The sequence below is a fragment of the Podarcis cretensis genome (assembly GCF_951804945.1).
Source record: "Podarcis cretensis genome assembly, chromosome: 6".
Classification (NCBI taxonomy): Eukaryota; Metazoa; Chordata; class Lepidosauria; order Squamata; family Lacertidae; genus Podarcis; species Podarcis cretensis.
In genome coordinates this window covers 6,063,244-6,084,365 of record NC_137175.1, presented here as the reverse complement: position 1 = coordinate 6,084,365, position 21,122 = coordinate 6,063,244, and the positions used below count along the sequence as shown (strand labels likewise).

The 21,122-nt window shown below is 49.0% G+C and overlaps 1 protein-coding gene and 1 long non-coding RNA gene across 3 annotated transcripts in view; one reads left to right on the top strand and one right to left on the bottom strand.

Moving 5' to 3' along the window:
* The window catches only part of LOC307218115, a 281,127-nt gene that overhangs the window by 234,216 nt on the left and 25,789 nt on the right, over nt 1-21,122 (top strand). The gene's annotated exons all lie outside the window — the stretch shown is intronic.
* The window catches only part of SLC2A4RG (SLC2A4 regulator), a 52,952-nt gene continuing 33,643 nt past the window's right edge, over nt 1,814-21,122 (bottom strand). Inside the window, exons 3-9 of one of the 2 annotated variants that reach the window (XM_079979275.1) lie at nt 20,908-21,017; nt 18,246-18,484; nt 16,780-16,880; nt 15,147-15,441; nt 13,985-14,110; nt 12,126-12,250; nt 1,814-9,380 (exon numbers count right to left, since the gene is read on the bottom strand). In XM_079979275.1, the coding sequence (XP_079835401.1) occupies nt 9,269-9,380; nt 12,126-12,250; nt 13,985-14,110; nt 15,147-15,441; nt 16,780-16,880; nt 18,246-18,484; nt 20,908-21,017 (1,108 nt within the window). In that variant the 3' untranslated portion in view covers nt 1,814-9,268. The remainder of the gene's footprint in view (nt 9,381-12,125; nt 12,251-13,984; nt 14,111-15,146; nt 15,442-16,779; nt 16,881-18,245; nt 18,485-20,907; nt 21,018-21,122) is intronic. The other variant, XM_079979276.1, reaches the window with a different exon arrangement.

The following is a 21,122-nucleotide window of genomic DNA, read 5'->3' as shown; positions in this document are numbered from 1 at the left end:
TTTGCTGCTAGGGGGAGACAGATGTTCAGCAGAACTTCCTTCTGCAACGTGTGCCGATTGTGCAAAGTAAGCAAACGTTCGCCCTGCTTGCGCTGCAGTATTTTGCTTCTGCAAAACCGCAGGAGGGGTGAAGCAGATTGAGGCAAGCCTGAGTGCTGGCAGTACCGTACACAGCGAATCTCTCCCAGTTTGCCCTTGTTGAGAGTGAGGCATGGCAAACACCAGCTTTCGCTAACTTGGCACACAGATGTGTCAACTGGGGCAAATGGGTACTGTAATCCAAAATGGCTGGAGGGGCAGCAGGTTGGCAAAGGCTGGTTTTGACCTATGAAAAACCTTAAAGCAGCTCAGGGCTGCAATACCTTAAGGACAGCCTCTCCGCATACGAACCAACCTGTGATCATTATGTGAGGACCTTCTGTGTGTGCCTCTTCCACAAGAGGTCCAGAGGGTGGCAACACGAGAACGGGCCAGGCACCTTTGTTACATATCTTGAGACTCCTGCTGAAATCATTCTCCTCCTCCCAGGCCTTTGCCTAATTAAACGATCCATAGCCTTTTTAAACTATGCATGGGGGTATGTGTGTTATTGTTTGTTACTATGCTACATATTGTTATGAAGGGACGCAGGTGGCGCTGTGGTCTAAACCGCTGAGCCTCTTAGGCTTTGCCGATCAGAAGGTTGGCAGTTTGAATTCCCACGACGGGGTGAGCTCCCATTGCTCTGTCCTAGCTCCTGCCAACCCTGCAGTTCAAATGCACACCAGCACAAGTAGATAAACAGGTACCACTGTGGCAGGAAGGTAAACGACGTTTCTGTGACCTCTGGTTTCCACCACAGTGTTCCATTGCGCCGGAAGTGGTTTAGTCCTGCTGGCCACACGACCTGGAAAGCTGTCTGTGGACAAACGCCAGCTCCCTCGGCCTGAAAGCAAGATGGGCGCCACAACTCCAGAGTCACCTTTGACTGGACTTAACTGTCCAGATATCCTTTACCTTTTTGTATTGTTGTACAGTGGTACCTCAGGTTAAGTATTTAATTCGTTCCAGAGGTCCATACTTAACCTGAAACTGTTCTTAACCTGAAGCACTACTTTAGCTAATGGGGCCTCCTGCTGCCACCGCACCACCGGAGCACGATTTCTTGTTCTCATACTGAAGCAAAGTTCTTAACCTGAAGCACTATTTCTGGGTTAGCGGAGTCTGTAACCTGAAGCGTATGTAACCTGAAGTGTATGTAACCTGAGGTACCACTGTACTGTAAATTGCCCTGTGGTCTTTGGATGAAAGGTGGTACAGAAGTTTAATAAATATTAGCAACTTCATGTTGAAATTAACTGAATTAGGATGTCTAGCCTATGTCCACCTGGGAATAAACAAAGCATACCTGTACAGAGTCAACCTGGAGGCTGACTCCATTCTTTTTCCATTAGCTATCTACCAATCACTCCTCAATGCTGCTGATAGGATGATGCAGAAGTCTTTGGGTCTGAACAAACACTTTTGAAAGTGATCTTCATCCAAGAGCCCCCCTTCCCATAAAAGCCACCCGTTGTCTCCCACTTCAAAAGGGTCAGTGTGGTTTAGTGGCTGGACTATTGGAATAGGGCCTGGGGTTCAAATCCCCACTTGGCCATGGACCTCTTGGGCCAATTGCTGCTTCTCAGCTTAACGTACCTCGCAGGTTTGTTTTGGGGATTAAACGAAGGAGGGCAGAAAACCATATACATCACCTTGAGCTCCCTGGAGAAAAAGGCAGGCTATAAATGCAATAAATAACCCCAAAACCCAGAAAGACCAAGACACAAGCATATTCTTGAAAAACAACAACTTTTTTCCCCTCTGAATATCTGATAAAAGTCTCAATTTGATTGGCACGCTTCCTCTGATACCAAAGGTCACCTGAGCACAGCACAGCACACACATACAGACATACACGCAAACACACAGTCAATACAAGAAGTGCCACCTCCACACTTCGAACATCCTGAAAGAAAAGGTTCCTTAAAAGGGGGGGGGGCAGGGAAAGAAGAGAACTGTTTGTCGCATTCTGGGCTGTGTAAATATCCTTCCAACCGTAGCAAAACAAAAATCCTAGTTTGGTTTCTTCCTCTTCTCTTGGCTTGTTTTTTGTTGTTTTTTTAAAAAAGCTTTTCAAAATACATTTCTTGCTGTGGCAGCACTTAGGAATGTTTTAGCTTGCTATTTTTATACACACACCAAAAAAAAGTGTTTGTGTTTTGCTAATAGCACCATAGCTCTCCTAGCTGAGTTGTGTGTCACAGGTGGGAGATTCTTGATCTAGAAAAGGATTTGACTGCCTGTGGCCCTAAATAAAAACAGTCATCAGAACATGGGGAAGATACATTCAATGTCAAAAGTACACACTCTCCATAACTGCAGATGCCCCAGCTACAAAAAGTGCCAATTTAATTTCAGAGCCTTGCAACCTCACAGGGGGGTTTGGGGTACTATGGCAAAATCAGTTCCTCACCTTCTGGCCATTCTCTGAAAAGCAGAATACAGCAATAACACTTAACACCCACAAACGGCTTCTGAAGCCGGCTGCCTCTGATCTGAGATTATGATCAAGTTGACACACTGTCCAATCCTCATTTACAGACAGTCTAGCCCTGCCAGGGATGATTCCCAGAACCAACAGGCATGTTCCACATTCCACTGATGCAAGGCCCAGCCGGCAATTTGACCCAATTTTGTTGCACCTGCCAACAGTGAGCTGTCCCACTTTTTAATGTGTTGTTTTGCTTTGCTAGACTGATATTCAAAGCAATGTACAGAACAGACAAGGCCATAAATATAAATCAAGTTAAAAGCATCTTTATGCTGGGGAATTTTTACATGCATTCTCTGCTGCTTGCAGTTGCTAATGGCAAAGAAACTGTTCAGGCAGGTTGCGGAATGACAACCTTTCCTCAGAGAAGCCAGAGTCCCTCACAAAAAGGAGGGTAGGGGAACATCCCAGGCACTGCAAGCTCTGTGTTGACCTCCATTTGGAAATTACCGGCCACCCTCCTTGTCTCCCCACCAAGGGCCTAATCTAACCCAACAGCTCTTAACCAGTAAGAAGAGGGCATTTCTGGCTGGCACAGTCTTGGCCAGACCAGTCTGGCCATTAAAATGGCATTTATAGAATCATAAAAGCCCTGGATGGATGCTAGACTTAGCCTACACAAGCAGCAGCAGCAGCTTGTAGAAACCGGAGTTGAATGCACCCCTTCATAAAACAATCCCCTGGAAGTGGAAATTCAGCATATTGAGAAGGGATCTCACGCAGCCCTGCTCTATGCTGTGCTAGCTTTTTACCTGCAGGGAGTTTTTAAGAGATAGGATGCCAGTCAAAAACCTGGTATTTCCCCCAACACCCTTTTATTCTGTTTTATCTGACCGCCCTTAAACATTGCATGTTTGAGGATTTAGTTAATGGCTATAATCCCACTCAAATCTTAAAAGGTCCAAAAGATATGCACAGGACAGAACCTAATTCTGGGAATTCAAGTGGGGAAACAGGTATTTACAGAGCTTCACCAACTGTATCTGGCATTGTCAAGATCCAACAAATATTGGCCACTTACTGCAAAAAAAAAAGGGGGGGGGCTTGAGATTTGTGCAAACTCTCTTGAAAGTGATCTAATACACAGCAACAAGCCCGACTTGGGAATCTGATAGTTGGTCACATCACTGCCAAGAGCCAGAGATTATTCTCCCAGCATGTTTGACTGCCTTTTCTAACTGCCGGCAGCACAGGGGGTGTATACAAAGTAGAACTAAGGAACTTGCTCCATCAGCGCACAGATTTCAACTAGTGCAATAGATCCCCCCCACCCACCCAATGCTCTCTCCTAAATATGCTCTGGGTTCCCACCACCACCAAGAGAAAATTTAGGATCGTGTGCCGGGAGGGTGTGTAGAGGAGGGCAGTCTAGTGCACTAGTTTAAATCTTTGCACAGATGCAACGTTAGCTGGATATCACTGCTGGGCACTGCAAATTTTACTTGAAGAAAGGGGAACCACTGATCTCTCTCCCCCCCCCCCCTCTTTTTATTACTTGCACAAGTTTTTCTATCTCTTTTTTTAAGGCTTACGGTGATTTAGAAGCAATGGCATTTTAGCACAGGGCTAAATAAAATGCCACCGATAAATATTTAAGGTAAGATTTCAAACTGTGAATATCCCAGTTGAAATGTAAACACCAACTCAGCGCTCGAGGCATCTCGGCTGTGTTTTGAAAGTGTTTTGCTTCTGCTGAAACTTCTGAGGACAAAAAGCCCTCCCTCCAGGGGTGCTGTTAAGACGATGTGGCCCAGGAGGCCCAAGCCTTTTGCATCTGACCGTGGGCCTCCTCTCTATCCCCCAATCTGAAAGTCAGCATGTCTGTGCTCCTATACGTATTAACTATCACATGCAAATTTCATGCAACTGTGTCATGGCTTGTCTACAGTTGAGCTTCTCCAATGCCTAGGAAGCACGGTTCTGAGCCGTTTCCCCCAGTGTCCTGCTCCTTTCCCTGGGAAAAACACAACCAACAGCAAACTGCAGAAAACCCAATTGCATTTTGCTCAATTGAATACTAGAGCGCGGTTTTCGGGGGGTGGGAGCAGCCGGGGGAGAGGAAGCGTAGATAAGCCCTCATCTCAGTTGGCTTCTTGCGGCAGGAACAACTGCAAGGAAACCACTGATTTAACCCAATACCATAAGAAACTAGCCTCTTAGGCTGTCAATACTCTTTTAATATTTTCTTTTGCTGTTTGAAGTTAAAGCAGAGGCTTGCTGGTTTAAATAAGTGGGGCGGGGAGGAAGAAAATGGAGTAAGGTTGCCAACTTAAAAAAAGAAATCTTCCCTTTACTTCTGTGCCTGACGCAGCTGCTTGATCTTCAGGTAGCAAGTATACCCTCCAGTCTGGGAAAAGCTTCACCTACTGAGGATCAAATAAATGTTTGCAAGGGACAGAGTCGTCTACTTCTCCCCTTGGCAGCCAACAGTCTTAAAGCACATTCTGGCTTCAATCCAGTTTTGGTTTGCATTTTAAATGTCAGGAAATATGCAGGGCAGGCCAGAGAGGAAAGGTGCCCCTCTCTGAGGAAGGCGGATCTGAATCCTCAAAAGCCCCAATTCTACCGGAAAGATTCAAATGCCACAGCCCACTTTGCAGCTTCTGAGACCTAGAGGGCATGGCATATACACCAGATCCTTTGTTTCACTTCCTTGCCTTTGGCAACGTTCTAGGCAGCCTTTCTCAACGTTAGGTCCCCCTACGCTGCGTTGCTGGACTACAACTCCCATCATTCCTACCTAGCAGGACCAGAGGGCAGGGATGATGGGGAGTTCCAGTCCAACATCTGGAGACCCAACACTGAAAAAGGTTACTCAAGGGCAGGCTTCCTCAAACTTGGCCCTCCAGCTGTTTTGAGACTACAACTCCCATCATCCCTGACCACTGGTCCTGCTAGCTAGGGATCATGGGAGTTGTAGGCCAAAAAAACATCTGGAGGGCCAAGTTTGAGGAAGCCTGCTCTAGGGCAAGTGTCATTGGGAGCAAAGTACCACTTGACCTCTAGCCACAAGGTGGCAGTCTATTTAACAGAGAAGGGTGGGGGCTCATACCTGGACAAGCCAAGTCATGTGACTAGGATTCTTTTCAGTCTTCTGCTGGCACTTATAGTGGTGTGCTACTGCAGACAGTGGAAATTGCTGCTGTTCCAGGTTAGAAAATTCCCTGGCTATACAAAACAAGCACGTGAGGAAGATTCTAACTTCGCATTTACTCTGCCGTGATTTTAAAACTTCCCATGTGCATGAATATTATATATATATATAGGAGAGGTACCAACACCTCCAATTTATACTCTTGGAACGGTATAGTCCAGGAACAGATGTTCCATGTGCCTCTCTTGAACATCTATGGTTGGTCTCATGTTCTAACCATGTTTACTCAGAGGTAAGTCCCATCCACTTCAGCTGGGTTCACATGCAAGTGCTTCCAAGCAAGTCTCAGACCCTTGGAGCGCAATCCTGCCCATGCTTACTCAGAAGTACGTCTACATTCAATGGAGAGCTGCCGCTCTAATATGCCTCCAAGGTGGGGGCACCCGAGATTTCATACAATAAAATAATCTGAACTTTTTAACAGATTCCAAAGCTGCTTTTATATATATTTATATATAAAATAAAGCTTCCTGAACACACACACACACACATACACACAAACACACACACAGTTGCTTGCCATGCAGCACAATCTGACTGCTTACTCAGAAGCAAGTCCCTCAAGAGGGCGTACTGCTACATAAGCACACAAAGGACCGCAGCCTTCGTCTAGAAAAGGCCACTTTGAATAGGGGTGATGGGGAAAGGGCTGATTATCTTCCAACAGTTAACAACAATTGTGGCCGACTCGGGAGGACTTTGTCCGTTCCACTGCAGGCAAGAGACTGCACAGCAAAGCTTTTTAAAAAAATGGGGGGCGGGGGGGGGGGGGCGGGGAGAGAGAAGAACTACCTCTCTCACTAGCCAGTGCAGTTTTGCTTAAAGTGAGAGGGAGGGAGAAAGCTGCAGGTTGGGGAGTGAGGTTCATTCCCTCTACAAAAATGGAAGCCAGACTTTTGGAAAGTTAACAGGATAACCTCCCCAACCACCTAACATTCACCTTGTGTATTACGGGGCGGCAGGCCTTAAAAACGCAAACTTTGCTACCATTCGATTTCTTAAAGAACATCATACCCCCAAAAAACCCTCAAATCCTTGTGCAGTTTGGTGTAGTGCAAAGAGTGGCGATCGAATGAGGCATTTCCCGGCAGTCTGGTTCCCAAAGCTGATCGTCCTCATTTTCAAAGCATGAGGATGACAGGCGCAGGCACCTTGGAAATGTGCAACACATGTGCAAATGCCGCTGAAATAAGGCAGCGGCGCAAGAATGGAGACGCACTCCTGCCGCCGCTTGTCGTTTCAGCGCGGTTCCCTCTGGGTACATTTTGGCTAAAGGCAGATTTTATCTGAGGACCATGGATTCCCATTAATAGCTACCAAACTTTACAAGGTCTGTCTTTCAGACAAGTAGCTATTTTAGCTACAAGAAACATCTCAGGGGTTGAAGTGTGGCACGAAAATAATAATAATTAAAAAAAAACAAAGGGCGAAACATTTAAAACCTTAACGGGATTGGTTTGGTTATAAAGACCTGGCTCCTAAAACAAAAAAAGGGGGGGGGGGAATTCTAACAGCCTAGCTAAATATTTATGGAGGTGGATGAAATTTGGGTAAGAATATCAACATGTTTTACAGGTGCGATACTTGAGAAAAAATAAAAATCAATGTTCACTTTCCCAAATTAAAAAAAAAAGGTTTGGGAAACAGCTGCAATGCGGACTTCCACTGCACAAGAGTGACCCCTTCCCACCCAAATGAAAGGTAGACCCAAGAGACTGCTTGAGGTGGGGGGCTGGAAAGGTCATGCCTTTGCACTGTGTGACACAGGTCCATTGGACTAATTCCATTTAAAGCACATCATTCTGGCATCTGGTGCATTTAAGTGCAAGCAAGCTCACCACTGCTTGGTTCAGACCCCACCCCACCCCAAGAACAGCTACAAAATGGCAATTACTCCCCCCCAAAATAAGCCGCAGCAGTTCAGAAGGTGGAAGGGAGATGGAAAAACAGACCAAAATGAAACCTCAATGTTCGACATTTGGCAAGTTTCCTCCGAATACGAAACTCAGAAAATCCTGATTCCAAAATTCAAATTCGAGCCAGAATTGTCGGGTGGGAGAGAGCTGCGAATCTTGTCACTGAAATTTCAACTTTGCCACCCATATCTGGCACCCGAGTCAAAACCTGCCGCAGATCCATTTCCTGATTTCCTGACGGCACACACAAAATTCGAGAGAGTCTAGGATTGCACGTACGGAAGTTGAAGTGTCCCTTTGTGTGGTCAGAGTAACTTGTAATGCCAATTCATTCCGGCTCTTGTGGGGGGGAAAGAGCAGGCTGCCTTTTCCCGTGCATAGCTTATTTCTTGCAAGAGACCCAAGGTTTTCAAATCCACCATGGGACCATTCTTAAGCCAGGTTGCAAAGGTTCGGACGTTTCTTATAATACAGCCTTCTTCTCCGTGCCTTGAAGGGTGGAGGTGGAAGGGAGAAGGCAGGTAGTGAATGAAGACGAGGAGATAAAACTTCTCAGGCTCCGAGGACACCCTACAGATTCACACACACACCCCAGCAACTGCATCAGAGTCCTAGATTAGACTCGCTACCTTCAAAACCTATACAAAAACAGACAAAAACACCTTTCTGTTTCTGAAAATTGTGTTGCAACCAATACGTGAAAACAGCTGAAGGTGCTGGAGACTGGGGCATTTTCCTTTCTGTCGAATGCCTGATTCACCAAAGCAAAATAATGAAACAGAAAATGCACAAGGAGAAGAGGAGGAAAACCCAGGTGCAAAAGTCTCTGTTCTCCGTTAGCCATGGGATAAAAACTTGTTCTCCTTTCCGCTGGAGGGCAGGAAGAGCTACCATTGGCTCAGCCTGCCTCGAATTGGCTATTTGGGTTCGGCAGCCGTCTCACAGGGCACTGCTGGCGGCCCCCCCTTGCCTCAGACCCTAGAGAGCAGGGGTGGGGGACCCTCTCCAAGGACTGCTGGACTCCAACTCCCATCAGCCCCGGCCAGGGATGTTGGGAGCTGCAGCTGAGCATCTTCTGGGAGACTACAGCCTCCCCACCCCGGACCTTAAGGCTACAAAGGGGAGGAGGCAAGGATACGGGGAGAAGGAAAAGAAATAGCTTATTTCAAACAGAAACACCCCCCCCCAACAGAAAAAAAGGCTCGATCTTCACATGTGCGGATGTGGAAAAAGCTGCCATTTGGCCAAGGAAGGTTGGTGGCAGGTATTTTTTAAAAAAAAAGGTTAGGGGGGGAAAGCACCAGAGTGTTCCTATTGTGGGGGTCGAGAGAGCCTGCCTGGGCCGTGCACATCTTGGGAAAGGCAGGGGTTCCTTCCTTGCAAAGCTACACTGCCACCGTCCGCAGCAGACTCTCCTTTTTCCTGAGCCAAGGCACAGATGTGAGTCCCCACCTTGGGTGGGGGCCGGGGTGCGGGGAGAGGGAGGTGCTGCCAGGAAGGGGGGCGGACGGCCAGGGAGGTCAGGCTGGAAGGCACAGAAGTGCAAATCGCGCGACAAGGAGGGGGGAAAGCCCAGGCGGGCGGGCGAGCGGGCGGGCGGCCTCCCTGGAGCTGGGCTGCAGGGGCTCAGTTGACAAACCGCTGGCAGGCCTTCTTCCAGCGACAGGCTGTGCACCACATGTTTCGGTTCTCCATCCCGTACACCTTGCGGCACTTCTTGGCCTCGCCACGAGGCTTCCTGCAAAGAGGCAGAGAGGAAAAGACCGTTGAGGGAGAGAGGAGGAGCTGCCGCCTGTGCGGACAGGTCGATACGATACGATTATTGTCATTGTCCCGTACAGAACAACGAAATTGAAAAAATCGACACCAGACATTCAAAACCAACAAGCCTGCTATCCCAGCTTGGTTAGCCCCCCAAAAAACTCTGATACCCCATAATTAAATACAATATACTCCGGCGCTGCGGGTAAAACCACAGAGCCTAGGACTTGCCGATCAGAAGGTCGGCGGTTCGAATCCCCGTGACAGGGTGAGCTCCCGTTGCTCAGTCCCTGCTCCTGCCAACCTAGCAGTTCGAAAGCACGTCAAAGTGCAAGTAGATAAATAGGTACCACTCCAGAGGGAAGGTAAACGGCGTTTCCATGCGCTGCTCTGGTTCACCAGAAGCGGCTTCGTCATGCTGGCCACATGACCTGGAAGCTGTACACCGGCTCCCTCAGCCAATAAAGCGAGATGAACGCCGCAACCCCAGAGTCGGCCACGACTGGACCTAATGGTCAGGGGTCCTTTTTCCTTTACTCCCATAGAGACTACCTTACACTGCGTTTAAAACCAAAATCGCGTTTGGATAGAAACTATTTCTAAGGCTGCTAGTCCTAGTCTTTATAGCCCTGTACCTTCTTCCAGAAGGCAGAAGCTGAAAGGGATCATTTTCGCGGTGCACACTATCCTGCGCTATCTCTGCAGCTTTCTTATGGCACCTGGGAGCATAGATTTGATCCAAGGTGGGAATAGTAAAGGTAAAGGTAAAGGTACCCCTGCCCGTACGGGCCAGTCTTGACAGACTCTGGGGTTGTGCGCCCATCTCACTTAAGAGGCCAGGGGCCAGCGCTGTCCGGAGACACTTCCGGGTCACGTGGCCAGCGTGACATCGCTGCTCTGGCAAGAGCCAGAGCCAGAGCCGCACACGGAAACGCCGTTTACCTTCCCGCTGGTAAGCGGTCCCTATTTATCTACTTGCCCCCGGAGGTGCTTTCGAACTGCTAGGTTGGCAGGCGCTGGGACCGAGCAGCGGGAGCGCACCCCGCCGCAGGGATTCGAACCGCCGACCTTTCGATCGGCAAGCCCTAGGCGCTGAGGCTTTAACCCACAGCGCCACCTGCGTCCCTACAAGGTGGGAATAGTGCACCCAATTATTCTCTATGCAGTCTTTACAACCCTGGACAGCACTGTTTTTTCCCTGACCGTGCAGCTCCCAAACCACACACACAGACCTTAAGTTAGGTCGAATAGCCGCCAGTTTAGAGCACAGGAAGCAGGAGAAGTCGAGCCTTGGCAAAACACCCACTTCTCTAAAGTAGGAGATCCTAGGGCCGACCCCAGGCAACTTCAGCTTAGCGGAAGGATCAATTAGCAAGTGATGTAGGAAGGCCACACTCCAATATATATTATTATTATTATTTCTACCCCACCCATCTGACTGGGTTCTGGGCAGCTTTCAACAGAACATTGAAAAAAGAATAAAACTTCAAACATTAAAAACTTCCCTAAACAGGGCCGCCTTCAGATGTCTTCTAAAAGTCAGATAGTTGTTTATTTCCTTGCTATCTGGTGGGAGGGCGTCCCACAGGGCGGGTGCCACTACCGAGAAGGCCCTCTGCCTGTTTCCCTGCAATCTCACTTCTTGCAAGGAGGGAACTGCCAGAAGGCCCTCTGAGCTGGACCTGAGTTGGGAGCTAAATGGACAGATTGGCTGGCCTGTGCATGCCCAACATCTCTTCATCCAAGGGCAAGCAGAGAGACACAGATGGTGGGACATAACAGAGAAGAGAATGTGCTTCTGTTTGGCCAAGGTGAGATGTAATCCTTATAGATCTATCTATCCAAGAAGCAAAACCGAAAAGCATTCAAGGCTGCATCTACAAGGGACATCTACAGTGGAAGAGACTGGCTTTGTTCACTTTTTAAATTTTATTTTACAGGACATCTGCAAGCAAAGCATGCTCCTCTCCTGTTTTGCCTTCTGGTTTTCTCCAGAACGCAGAAAATCAGACCTTTCCCTCACCCATGACTCTCTCTAGTTTAAAAAACACATAATGGAATAGCTGAGCACTTTTTGCCAGCAGAAGATGGCAAGTGGCCTGTTTCCTCTCTCTAGGAATCGACTCCCTCACTTTAACCCTTCACTTTCCAAACACTGCTGCTTTTATTGCAGGTTTCTTTTCACACACACCCAAACCGCATCACGGGGTGCATGGTCACAAGCGCAGGATGGAGTGAGAGGGGTTGGTGTGGGTGGGTGTCCAGAAGTATTTAACCCTTTCCTCCCACCCCATAGCCCCAGTGAAAACCCCAGCACATCTGGGGATAGGAAAAAGTGGACTGCCTACAGGAGCTTATGTGGGTCCTCCAAGTCTGGAAGGAAATTTGCTATTTCACGGGCAGCTAAAAGCAGAACAGACCTCAGTTGGGCATGGCTCAACTTTCTCTCTCTGGAAGCACCTCAAGTGTCAAATGGTGCTTGTTCTACTCCAGAGGCACACCTGCAAGTTTCAATGTACAGTATGCGAGAAACAACTCCTTCCCCTTAAACGCATGCACACCCTAGATTTTAAAATGAGGCAGAACCTGAACAGACTAGTGTGAAAACCAAAACCTTTTAAGAGGCTAAGGGGGAGAGATGCAAATTTCCATTCAATTTTCAAAACAGAGACACCAAATGGTGGATGGAGGTGTAAGCAAGAGCACCAGCTGGCCAACTCACCTTGTGCCCGTGGCAGGCTTTGGCATGGAAGAGGGCACTGATGGGTGCCCCTTGGCAGCAGGCACAGGAGGGACCTGTGGGCGCTTTTCTCCTATGTCAGCAGGCCGGATAGGGGTTAGGCAGCCCTGGGGGGAGGGAAAGGAGAAAAAATATTACTTTTGTGCATTGTGCCCTAACTGTGCAGCCATCAGAACAGCAGCGATACAACTCTGGGCCCTGGGGGGGCGACAGCAGCAGCAGAGGAGGAGACAGCTATCGAAGGCTGCTAGTCATGACAGCTACGCTCTGCCTCCACAGTCAGAGACAGCAATGTTTCCGAATACAAGTTGCTGGAAACCACTGGAGAGGGCTTGTGTTCGAATCCTGCTTGCAGCTTTCCCACAGGCCTGTGGTCGGCCACTGTGAGAAGCAGATGCTGGATTAGATGGCCCTCATCCTGCAGTGCTTGTCTTATGTTCAGAGACCAACATGGGACAGCTGCATATTCTGTTGCCAAAGACATACACACCCACCCACCAACAAGAAGCATCTTAATTAGAGGCAATGATGATAATAATAATAATCATAATAATCATAATAATCATAATAAATTTATACCTCACCCATCTGGCTGAGTTTCCCCAGCCACTCTGGGCCGCTTCCAACAAAGGATTAAAATACAGTGGTCTGTTAAACATTAAAAGCTTCCTTAAAGAGGGCTGCCTTTAGATGTCTTCTAAAAGTCTGGTAGTTGTTCTTCTGTTTGACATCTGGTGGGAGGGTGTTCCACAGGGCGGGTGCCACTACTGAGAAGGCCCTCTGCCTGGTTGCCTGTAACTTGGCTTCTCATAGTGAAGGAACTGCCAGAAGGCCCTCGACACTGGACCTCAGTGTCCGGGTAGAATGATGGGGATGGAGATGCTCCTTCAAGTATACAGGGCTGAGGCCGCTTAGGGCTTTAAAGGTCAGCACCAGCACTTTGAATTGTGCTTGGAAACGTACTGGGAGCCAGTGTAGGTCTTTCAAGACCAGTGTTATGTGGTCTCTGTGGCCGCTCCCAGTCACCAGTCTAGCTGCTGCATTCTGGATTAGTTGTAGTTTCCGGGTCAGCTTCAAAGGTAGCCCCACATAGAGCGCATTGCAGTAGTCCAAGCGAGAGATAACCAGAGCATGCACCACTCTGGCGAGACAGTCTGCAGGCAGGTAGGGTCTCAGCCTGCGTACCAGATGGAGCTGATAAACAGCTGCCCTGGATACAGAATTGACCTGCGCCTCCATGGACAGCAGTGAGTCCAAAATGACTCCCAGGCTGCGCACCTGGTCCTTCAGGGGCACAGTTGCCCTATTGAGGACCAGGGAGTCCTCCACACCAGCCCACCCCCTGTCCCCCAAGAACAGTACTTCTGTATTGTCAGGATTCAACTTCAATCAATGATGGGCGGTGACTACACCAATGGATCTCTGTAGCCAGCAGCCGCATTATTTATTCATTTCAAATAATTGTGGGGTTGGAAGAGCACCCGAGGGTCATCTAGTCCAACCCCCTGCCGCGCAGAATCTCAGCTAAAGCATCCACGACAGATAGCCGTCCATTTTTATATTTATTACCTTCATATACCACCTGTTCTTCTAAGGAGTTCAAATCAGTGTACACCGTTTCCCCCCCTCCCGCCCATTGCAACAACGACCCTAAGAGGTAGGTTAGGCTGAGAGGCGGTGGCTGGCCCAACCCAAGCTAACAACGGCCAGCGAGAGCTTCACGGCTGAGCAGCGGATTCGAACCCTGATCTCCCAGGTCATCACAGTACAACACTCTAACCGCTACACAACAGTGGCAGAGGGGAGGGGAGGAGGCGAACGTGGCCCTCTGGGTTACTTACCGGGGGGCTTTTAAAAAGGACAGGGGGCAGAGGTGGAAAAAAGGTTGGCTGCTGCCATGATATGCTGATTTCCATTCCAGTGGGTGGCGCTTTCAGATCAGCCAGCACGCCAGCAGGACCCGTCGCCTGGAAATCAAAGCAAAGTGGCATTTCTTGTTTTGTTTTTAGAAACCAGCAGGTCACCCATTTTGAGGGTTGGGGGGTGGGGGACACAGGAAAACCTAGTTCTGACCTGTATCGGGGCTCCTGAGCCATCCTTATTCAGTGAGCATTTCCCCCCCAGCGATTCATATCCCACCCCCACTAAACCAGGGGTGGGCTACGTCCGACCTGGGTGGGCCAATTGCTGCCCCCCCACCCCTGATTTCTCTCTGCAGCCCTTTCTCCTCCCCAGGGGCCACACCCTGTCCGAGTGCTTTTGAACAGTTGTAATGCATCCTCAACAGCCAGTGGTGGCAGCATAGTGGTTAGAGTGCTGGTCTAGGATCCTGGGAGCCTGGGGTTCGAATCCCCGCTCAGCCGTGAAGCTCGCTGGGTGGCCTTGGGCCATTCGTTCACTCCCAGCCTAGCCTACCTCACAGAGTTGTTGTTTTGAGGGTAAAACACGAGAAGCGTATGCAGGCCGCCTTGAGCAAAGGTGAGATACAATTGCAACAAATACTGTATTTTTTGCTCTATAAGACGCACCAGACCATAAGACGCACCTAGTTTTTGGAGGAGGAAAACAAGAAATAAAATATTCTGAATCTCAGAAGCCAGAACAGCAAGAAGGATCGCTGCGCAGTGAAAGCAGCAATCCCTCTTGCTGTTCTGGCTTCTGGGATAGCTGTGCAGCCTGCATTTGCTCCATAAGATGCACACACATTTCCCCATTCTTTTTAGGAAAAATTGAGTCTTAATAGAGCAAAAAAATACGGTAATCCTGCTTGCCTGGTAGCATTATAGAGACACGTGTTACGCGTAGAAACCTCTGACTTTTGTACAGCTAGAACATAATCTATGGTGCAACGCTAAGAGTCCTATTCATTGCTCTGTCCCGTTTTGCCGCTCTGGGCAAGCGGCCCCCGGAAGGTTGTGCATGAGTTGATGCGGACCCCAAGCTGAAAAAGGTTCCTCTCCCCAGGCCCAAAATCCAGCCAGCACTCCAATCCGGAGAGCCCACCTGGTACGCATGGTCGGCTTGAATGTGGCAGACGCTTGTAGGCGCCGATTGGCTGAGGATGGCCATGTGCGTTGGCTGGCTCAGGTGAGGTGCCGCAGAAATGTCCGGACTGAACGAAGGAGCCCCCGGGGCTGGCTGCAGCTCCTCCAAGGCGGGAAAGGCCGGGGGCACGGAGGAGGTGGGGGAGACAGGCGTCAGGCTGGACAGGCCGTCCGTCAAGGAGTCCACGTTGACGTCCAGCTCCGTGTAGTAGAAGTCTTCCTCCCCGTCGCTCTGATCCAGGTCAGCTTTCCTCCTGCCGGAAGTAAAAAAAATAAAAATGGAGGGGGCCTAGCAGCAGCCACTGGAATCAGAGCCAGCTGGCTGTCTTGGCTTCTTGCCGTCATCCCGCTACCCAGGAGAGGCTACGCATGGCTATCCCATAAGCCAGGATAGCCAGCGGGATCGCTGAGCTGCAATCCCACTTGCTGTCCTGGCTTCTGGAATTCAGAATATATTTTTTCTTGTTTTCCTCTTCCAAAAACTAGGTGCGCCTTATGGAGTGAAAAATACAGTAGCTCCCTCCCTCCTGCCACCAGTGCCTCTGTACTTAACGTATTTTTCCGTCTATAAGACGTCTATTTGGGGGGCCTCAAAATTTAGAAAATAGGGGGGTTGAGCTTTTGGGGAGGATTATTTGGGGGGGGGGGAATGCCGAAAATCGCTCACCCGCCAGAAGGCAGCACACAAGCTTGCGCCGCTTACAATCTCAAGACTCAGGTGAGCGATTTTTGGCATCTCCCGAATCCCCAAAACAACCAAGCAGCCATTTGCCGCTTAAAAACACAGTGTGAGTGATTTTCGGGATTCCCCCCCCCCCAAAAAAAAAATCAAGCGGCCAAAAAAATCGCTCACCCGCCAGAACGGAGTGCGAGCCTGAGATTTAAGCAGCGAATGGCCACTTGGTTGTTGGGGGGGGGGAGATGCCCCCCTCAGAACTACCTGTGTATAAGATGATCCTAAACTTTGAACCTCATTTTTGGGTCAAAAAAGCTTGTCTTATACACGGAAAAATACGGTATTCTCTAGTTGCTTCTACAGATAATACGTTCCTCGTTGCAAATACGTGAGTCCTACACACTTAACGGGACATGGGTGGCACTGTGTTCTAAACTACAGAGCCTAGGGCTTGCCAATCAGGTGGTTTGAATCCCCGCAATGGGGTGAGCTCCCGTTGCTTGGTCCCTGCTCCTGCCAACCTAGCAGTTCGAAAGCACGTCAAAGTGCAAGTAGATAAATAGGTACTGCTCCAGCGGGAAGGTGAGCGGCGTTTCCGTGCACTACTCTGGTTCGCCAGAAGCGGCTTAGTCATGCTGGCCACATGACCCGGAAGCTGTCTGCGGACAAACGCCGGCTCCCTCGGCCAATAAAGCGAGATGAGTGCCACACCCCCAGAGTTGGCCACAACTGAACCTAATGGTCAGGTCTACCTTTACCTTTACACACATAACTTTTTCCCTCTTCAACTTCCCGCTTCCAAAAATGGTTTTAAGCATGCAACATGTCAACATTTCTCCCCACTGCAAACCCAACCTGACCACGGTGCCAGCAACTGAACGGGCCCACAAGGCGCAACCAGGGTGCCCAAACCTACCCCAGATGGATGGTCCTGATGTGTTTCTGCATCCCAGATGAACTGCTCAACACCTTCCCACAGTTCTTCCACAAGCACTTGAACATCACCTTGGTGGAGTTCTGTATGAAACGGGAGAAAGGGCCATTATCAGGACCACCTCAGAGTCTCAACGCCTATCCTGGGGACCAGGAACCTGTTCCAGCCCTGGAAGATTTGGGCTAAAAGGCTACCAAGCAGAGACTTGTAGAATCGCAGATTAAAAGGCTTATTATTTTCCATTGGGGGTTGAGCTCAACAACCTGACAATAAGAGATGTTCAGCAATGGAATGGTCACCCTCAGGAGGTTCTGGACTCTCCTTCCTTGAAGGTCTTTCAGCGGATGTTGGGTGACCACCTGTCAGGAATTCTTTAGCTGAGATTCCTTCATTGTAGGGAACTGGGCTGGATGACCCTTGGGGTTCCTTCCTTTTCCCCCCCAATTTTTTTTATTCATTTTATAACACAAATAAACAACACAGAAAAACAAACAATACAAACAAATTCTTGTCTTATTCTTATTTTTTCTAAACATTGTTAGTTGGGCTTCCCCAAGTCCCCCTTATCTGATTTTCATTTTACCTCATCTTTAGCAGTTTACATATATCATCATTTATAACCATTTTTTTTTACCACACTTACTTTAACCATAAAAATACTCACATTTTATCACTTACAAATAACACTATTTTAAAATACACTATCTTCTACTTCTAACCCTACAGCCTATATCCAATTCCAAAGCTATTCTAAGTTTTAAATATTAACATATTTGTTTCAAATATTCCTTAAACTTCTTCCAATCTTCTTCCACCGTCTCTTCTCTCTGGTCTCGGAGTCTCCCAGTCAGTTTGGCAAGTTCCATATACAGTCATACCTCAGGGTTAAAGTAACTTCAAGTTAAGTATTTTTGGGTCGCGCTCCGCGGCAACCCGGAAGTAACGGAGCTTGTTACTTCCGGGTTTTGCCGCTTGCGCATACACTCAAAATGATGTCACGCGCATGCGCAGAAGCGGCAAAACACAACCCGCGGGTTGCGTTTGCTTCAGGATGCGAATGGTGCTCCAGAACAGATCCTGTTCGCATCCTGAGGTACCACTGTATTGTATTTTTCGCTCTATAAGACTCACTTTTCCCCTCCTAAAAAGTAATGGAAATGTGTGTGCGTCTTATGGAGCGAATGCAGACAGGAGGCTCTGCTCAGCGCTCCCTTTAAAGAGCCGTGCAGAGCCTTTGTGCGGCTCTTGCTGGATTTTCCCTGAGGTGGGCGAGGGGAACAACATTTGATTCAGAATATTATTTTTTTTTTCTTGTTTTCCTCCTCTAAAAACTAGGTGTGTCTTATGGTCGGGTGCGTCTTATAGAGTGAAAAATATGGTAGTCCCTTGGGGTCCCTTCCAATTCTACGATTCTTTCCCAAGATGGAACCCTTGCCGCACTCTCTCACCTTCCTCTTCCTAGGGATGGGGTCACCAAACAGGAAGTGTGTCGCCTCAGTCTCCTCCAGCTCCGACTGCAGCGAGGAAAGGAAGCTGGCGGGAGCCTCCGTGGAGAGCGGTGGAGACGGCGTCGAGGGGGTGGAGAGGTCACTGGGAGGGTCCCAGCTCCAGTCGCTGCTGTTGTTACTGCTGCTGCTGCAGCTGGAGGACATGGCCGGGACTTCCTTCCAAACATCACCGTTGGTTTCTGCCGCGGGGTAGAAAAAAAAGACCTCAGAACTGCACACCACCCCAAGCATGCCTAAAACACCTTGGAGCACCAAAAAGAAACCAGGTGTCAGAAGTATTTTCATTCCGAGGGCCACAGCCCCTTGTGCGGGACCTTCCGAGGGCCGGGTGCCAGCAGGGCCACAGTGAAGAGCAAGCAGGGCAGTCGATGAAGCAGGTTTCGTTCCAACCACACAAAAGTCAGAGCTACGCACACCTCTTTCCATGCTTCATCCCACAACGTTTCCGAGCACCATTCAAAGTGTTGGTGCTGACCTTTAAAGCCCTAAATGGCCTCAGTCCAGTGTACCTGAAGGAGCATCTCCACCCCCATCGTTCAGCCCATACACTGAGGTCCAGCTCCGAGGGCCTTCTGGCAGTTCCCTCACTGCGAGAAGCCAAGTTACAGGGAACCAGGCAGAGCGCCTTCTCGGTGGTGGAGCCCTCCCTGTGGAACGCCCTCCTACCAGATGTCAAAGAGAAAAGCAACTACCAGACTTTTAGAAGACATCTGAAGGCAGCCCTGTTTAGGGAAGCTTTTAATTTTTGATGTTTTATCATGTTTTTAATATTCTGTTGAGAGCTGCCCAGAGTGGCTGGGGAAACCCAGCCAAATGGGTGGGGTATACGTAATAATTTATTATTATTATTGTTATTATGCAAGTGGAGACCCTGGTGAACAAGGCTAAGCTAGGGTTGCAAAGAGCTTGGCATGGAACAGGGCTTCCTGCCAGGCATTCCAAATGGTCCTGTGGCAGCTTAAAGAGTAAAAAATAAAAATAAAAAATTGTTATGCAAGCTGCAAGTATTGCAGAATGCTGCAGCCCAATTGCAGACAGAAGTGAGGCCTTGTCAGCATATAACACTTGGACTCAGAGATCTATACTGTTAGCCGATTTGCTACCAGGCTAGGTTCAAGGTATACAAAGCCTTGTTTGACAACATGTATTGTATTATATTGTTGCGATTCCTTTGGACCCCATCAGCAAGGCCAAGAGGGCAACTGCTCAGGCTTTGCGCTCCAGGGAGGTCGTTTTTGTGCAATCTGACTTGCACCAGAGGTGCACTTCATTGTCTCTTAAGACAGATGGGTGTCAACAAGTGACAACTTGTTTCCCTACAAAATTGCCTTGCCCATATGTGCCCACTTGACCACTTCAATCAAAGTTGGCACTGTTACAAGTGCATTTATAACAACTCAGTCTTTTGGTGTGGCAGCACCGAAACTTTAGGATTCCCTAACTACTCTTTTTGGCACCTGCTATCCAGATGTTCGGAGGGATGCGGGTGGCGCTGTGGGTTAAACCACAGAGCCTAGGACTTGCTGATCAGAAGGTTGGCGGCTCGAATTCCCGTGACAGGGTGAGCTCCCGTTGCTCGGTCCCTGCTCCTGCCAACCTAGCAGTTCGAAAGCACGTCATAGTGCAAGTAGACAAATAGGTACCGCTCCGGCGGGAAGGTAAACGGCGTTTCCGTGTGCTGCTCTGGTTCGCCAGAAGCGGCTTATTCATGCTGGCCACAAGACCCGGAAGCTGTCTGCGGACAAACGCCGGCTCCCTCGGCCAATAAAGCGAGATGAGCGCCGCAACCCCAGAGTCGGTCACGACTGTTCCTAATGGTCAGGGGTCCCTTTGCCTTTACCTATCTAGATGTTCAGAAAGTTGATGCGACTTTTCATGTGTTTTTAGACTATTTAAGCTTTCTTCTTTTGTTACCTTTTCTTAGTTATCATTTTATTGTTTTATCTTTTTCGCAAACTGATTTGAGGGTTTGCTTGTTTTTTTACAATCAAGCAGTGTATTTATCTATATCTATAGTATTTTAAGGGACGCAGGTGGCGCTGTGGGTTAAAGCCTCAGCGCCTAGGACTTGCCGATCGAAAGGTCGGCGGTTCGAATCCCTGCGGCGGGGTGCGCTCCCGCTGCTCGGTCCCAGCGCCTGCCAACCTAGCAGTTCGAAAGCACCTCCGGGTGCAAGTAGATAAATAGGGACCGCTTACCAGCGGGAAGGTAAACGGCGTTTCTGTGTGCGGCTCCGGCTCGCCAGAGCAGCGATGTCACGCTGGCCACGTGACCCGGAAGTGTCTCCGGACAGCGCTGGCCCCTGGCCTCTTAAGTGAGATGGGCGCACAACCCCAGAGTCTGTCAAGACTGGCCCGTACGGGCAGGGGTACCTTTACCTTTACCTTTATAGTATTTTAAATATAAATCGTTTGGCAGACACGGCACAGTGGATCAAGAGAAAGTTGGCCATGCATGTGCTGTAAACTGTAAAACGTGACATGCTGCAGAAACCCAAATGGGGTAGAGATACCTTGTAAAATTATCCGGGACAATATTGGGAAGCAGGCATTGCTCATCTCAAAGCCCAACCTCCCCTCTTCTCCCAGTGTCTTTGCAATACCTGCACTGAAACCGTTGGGTGGGTTGTTAAGCACAACCGGGCTGGTGGAGAGGCTCGTGAGAACTGCAGCTGCTATGACCTCGTCAATCCCCGCCTTTTCAGACAACTTTCTGCAGGACAGAGGGGAGGAAACACAAGAACAACAACTTATTGTCAAAGAAGAGCAACTTCCAGCATAAATCCCTGCATAGAATTTGCAACAGCTGCTCACTGTT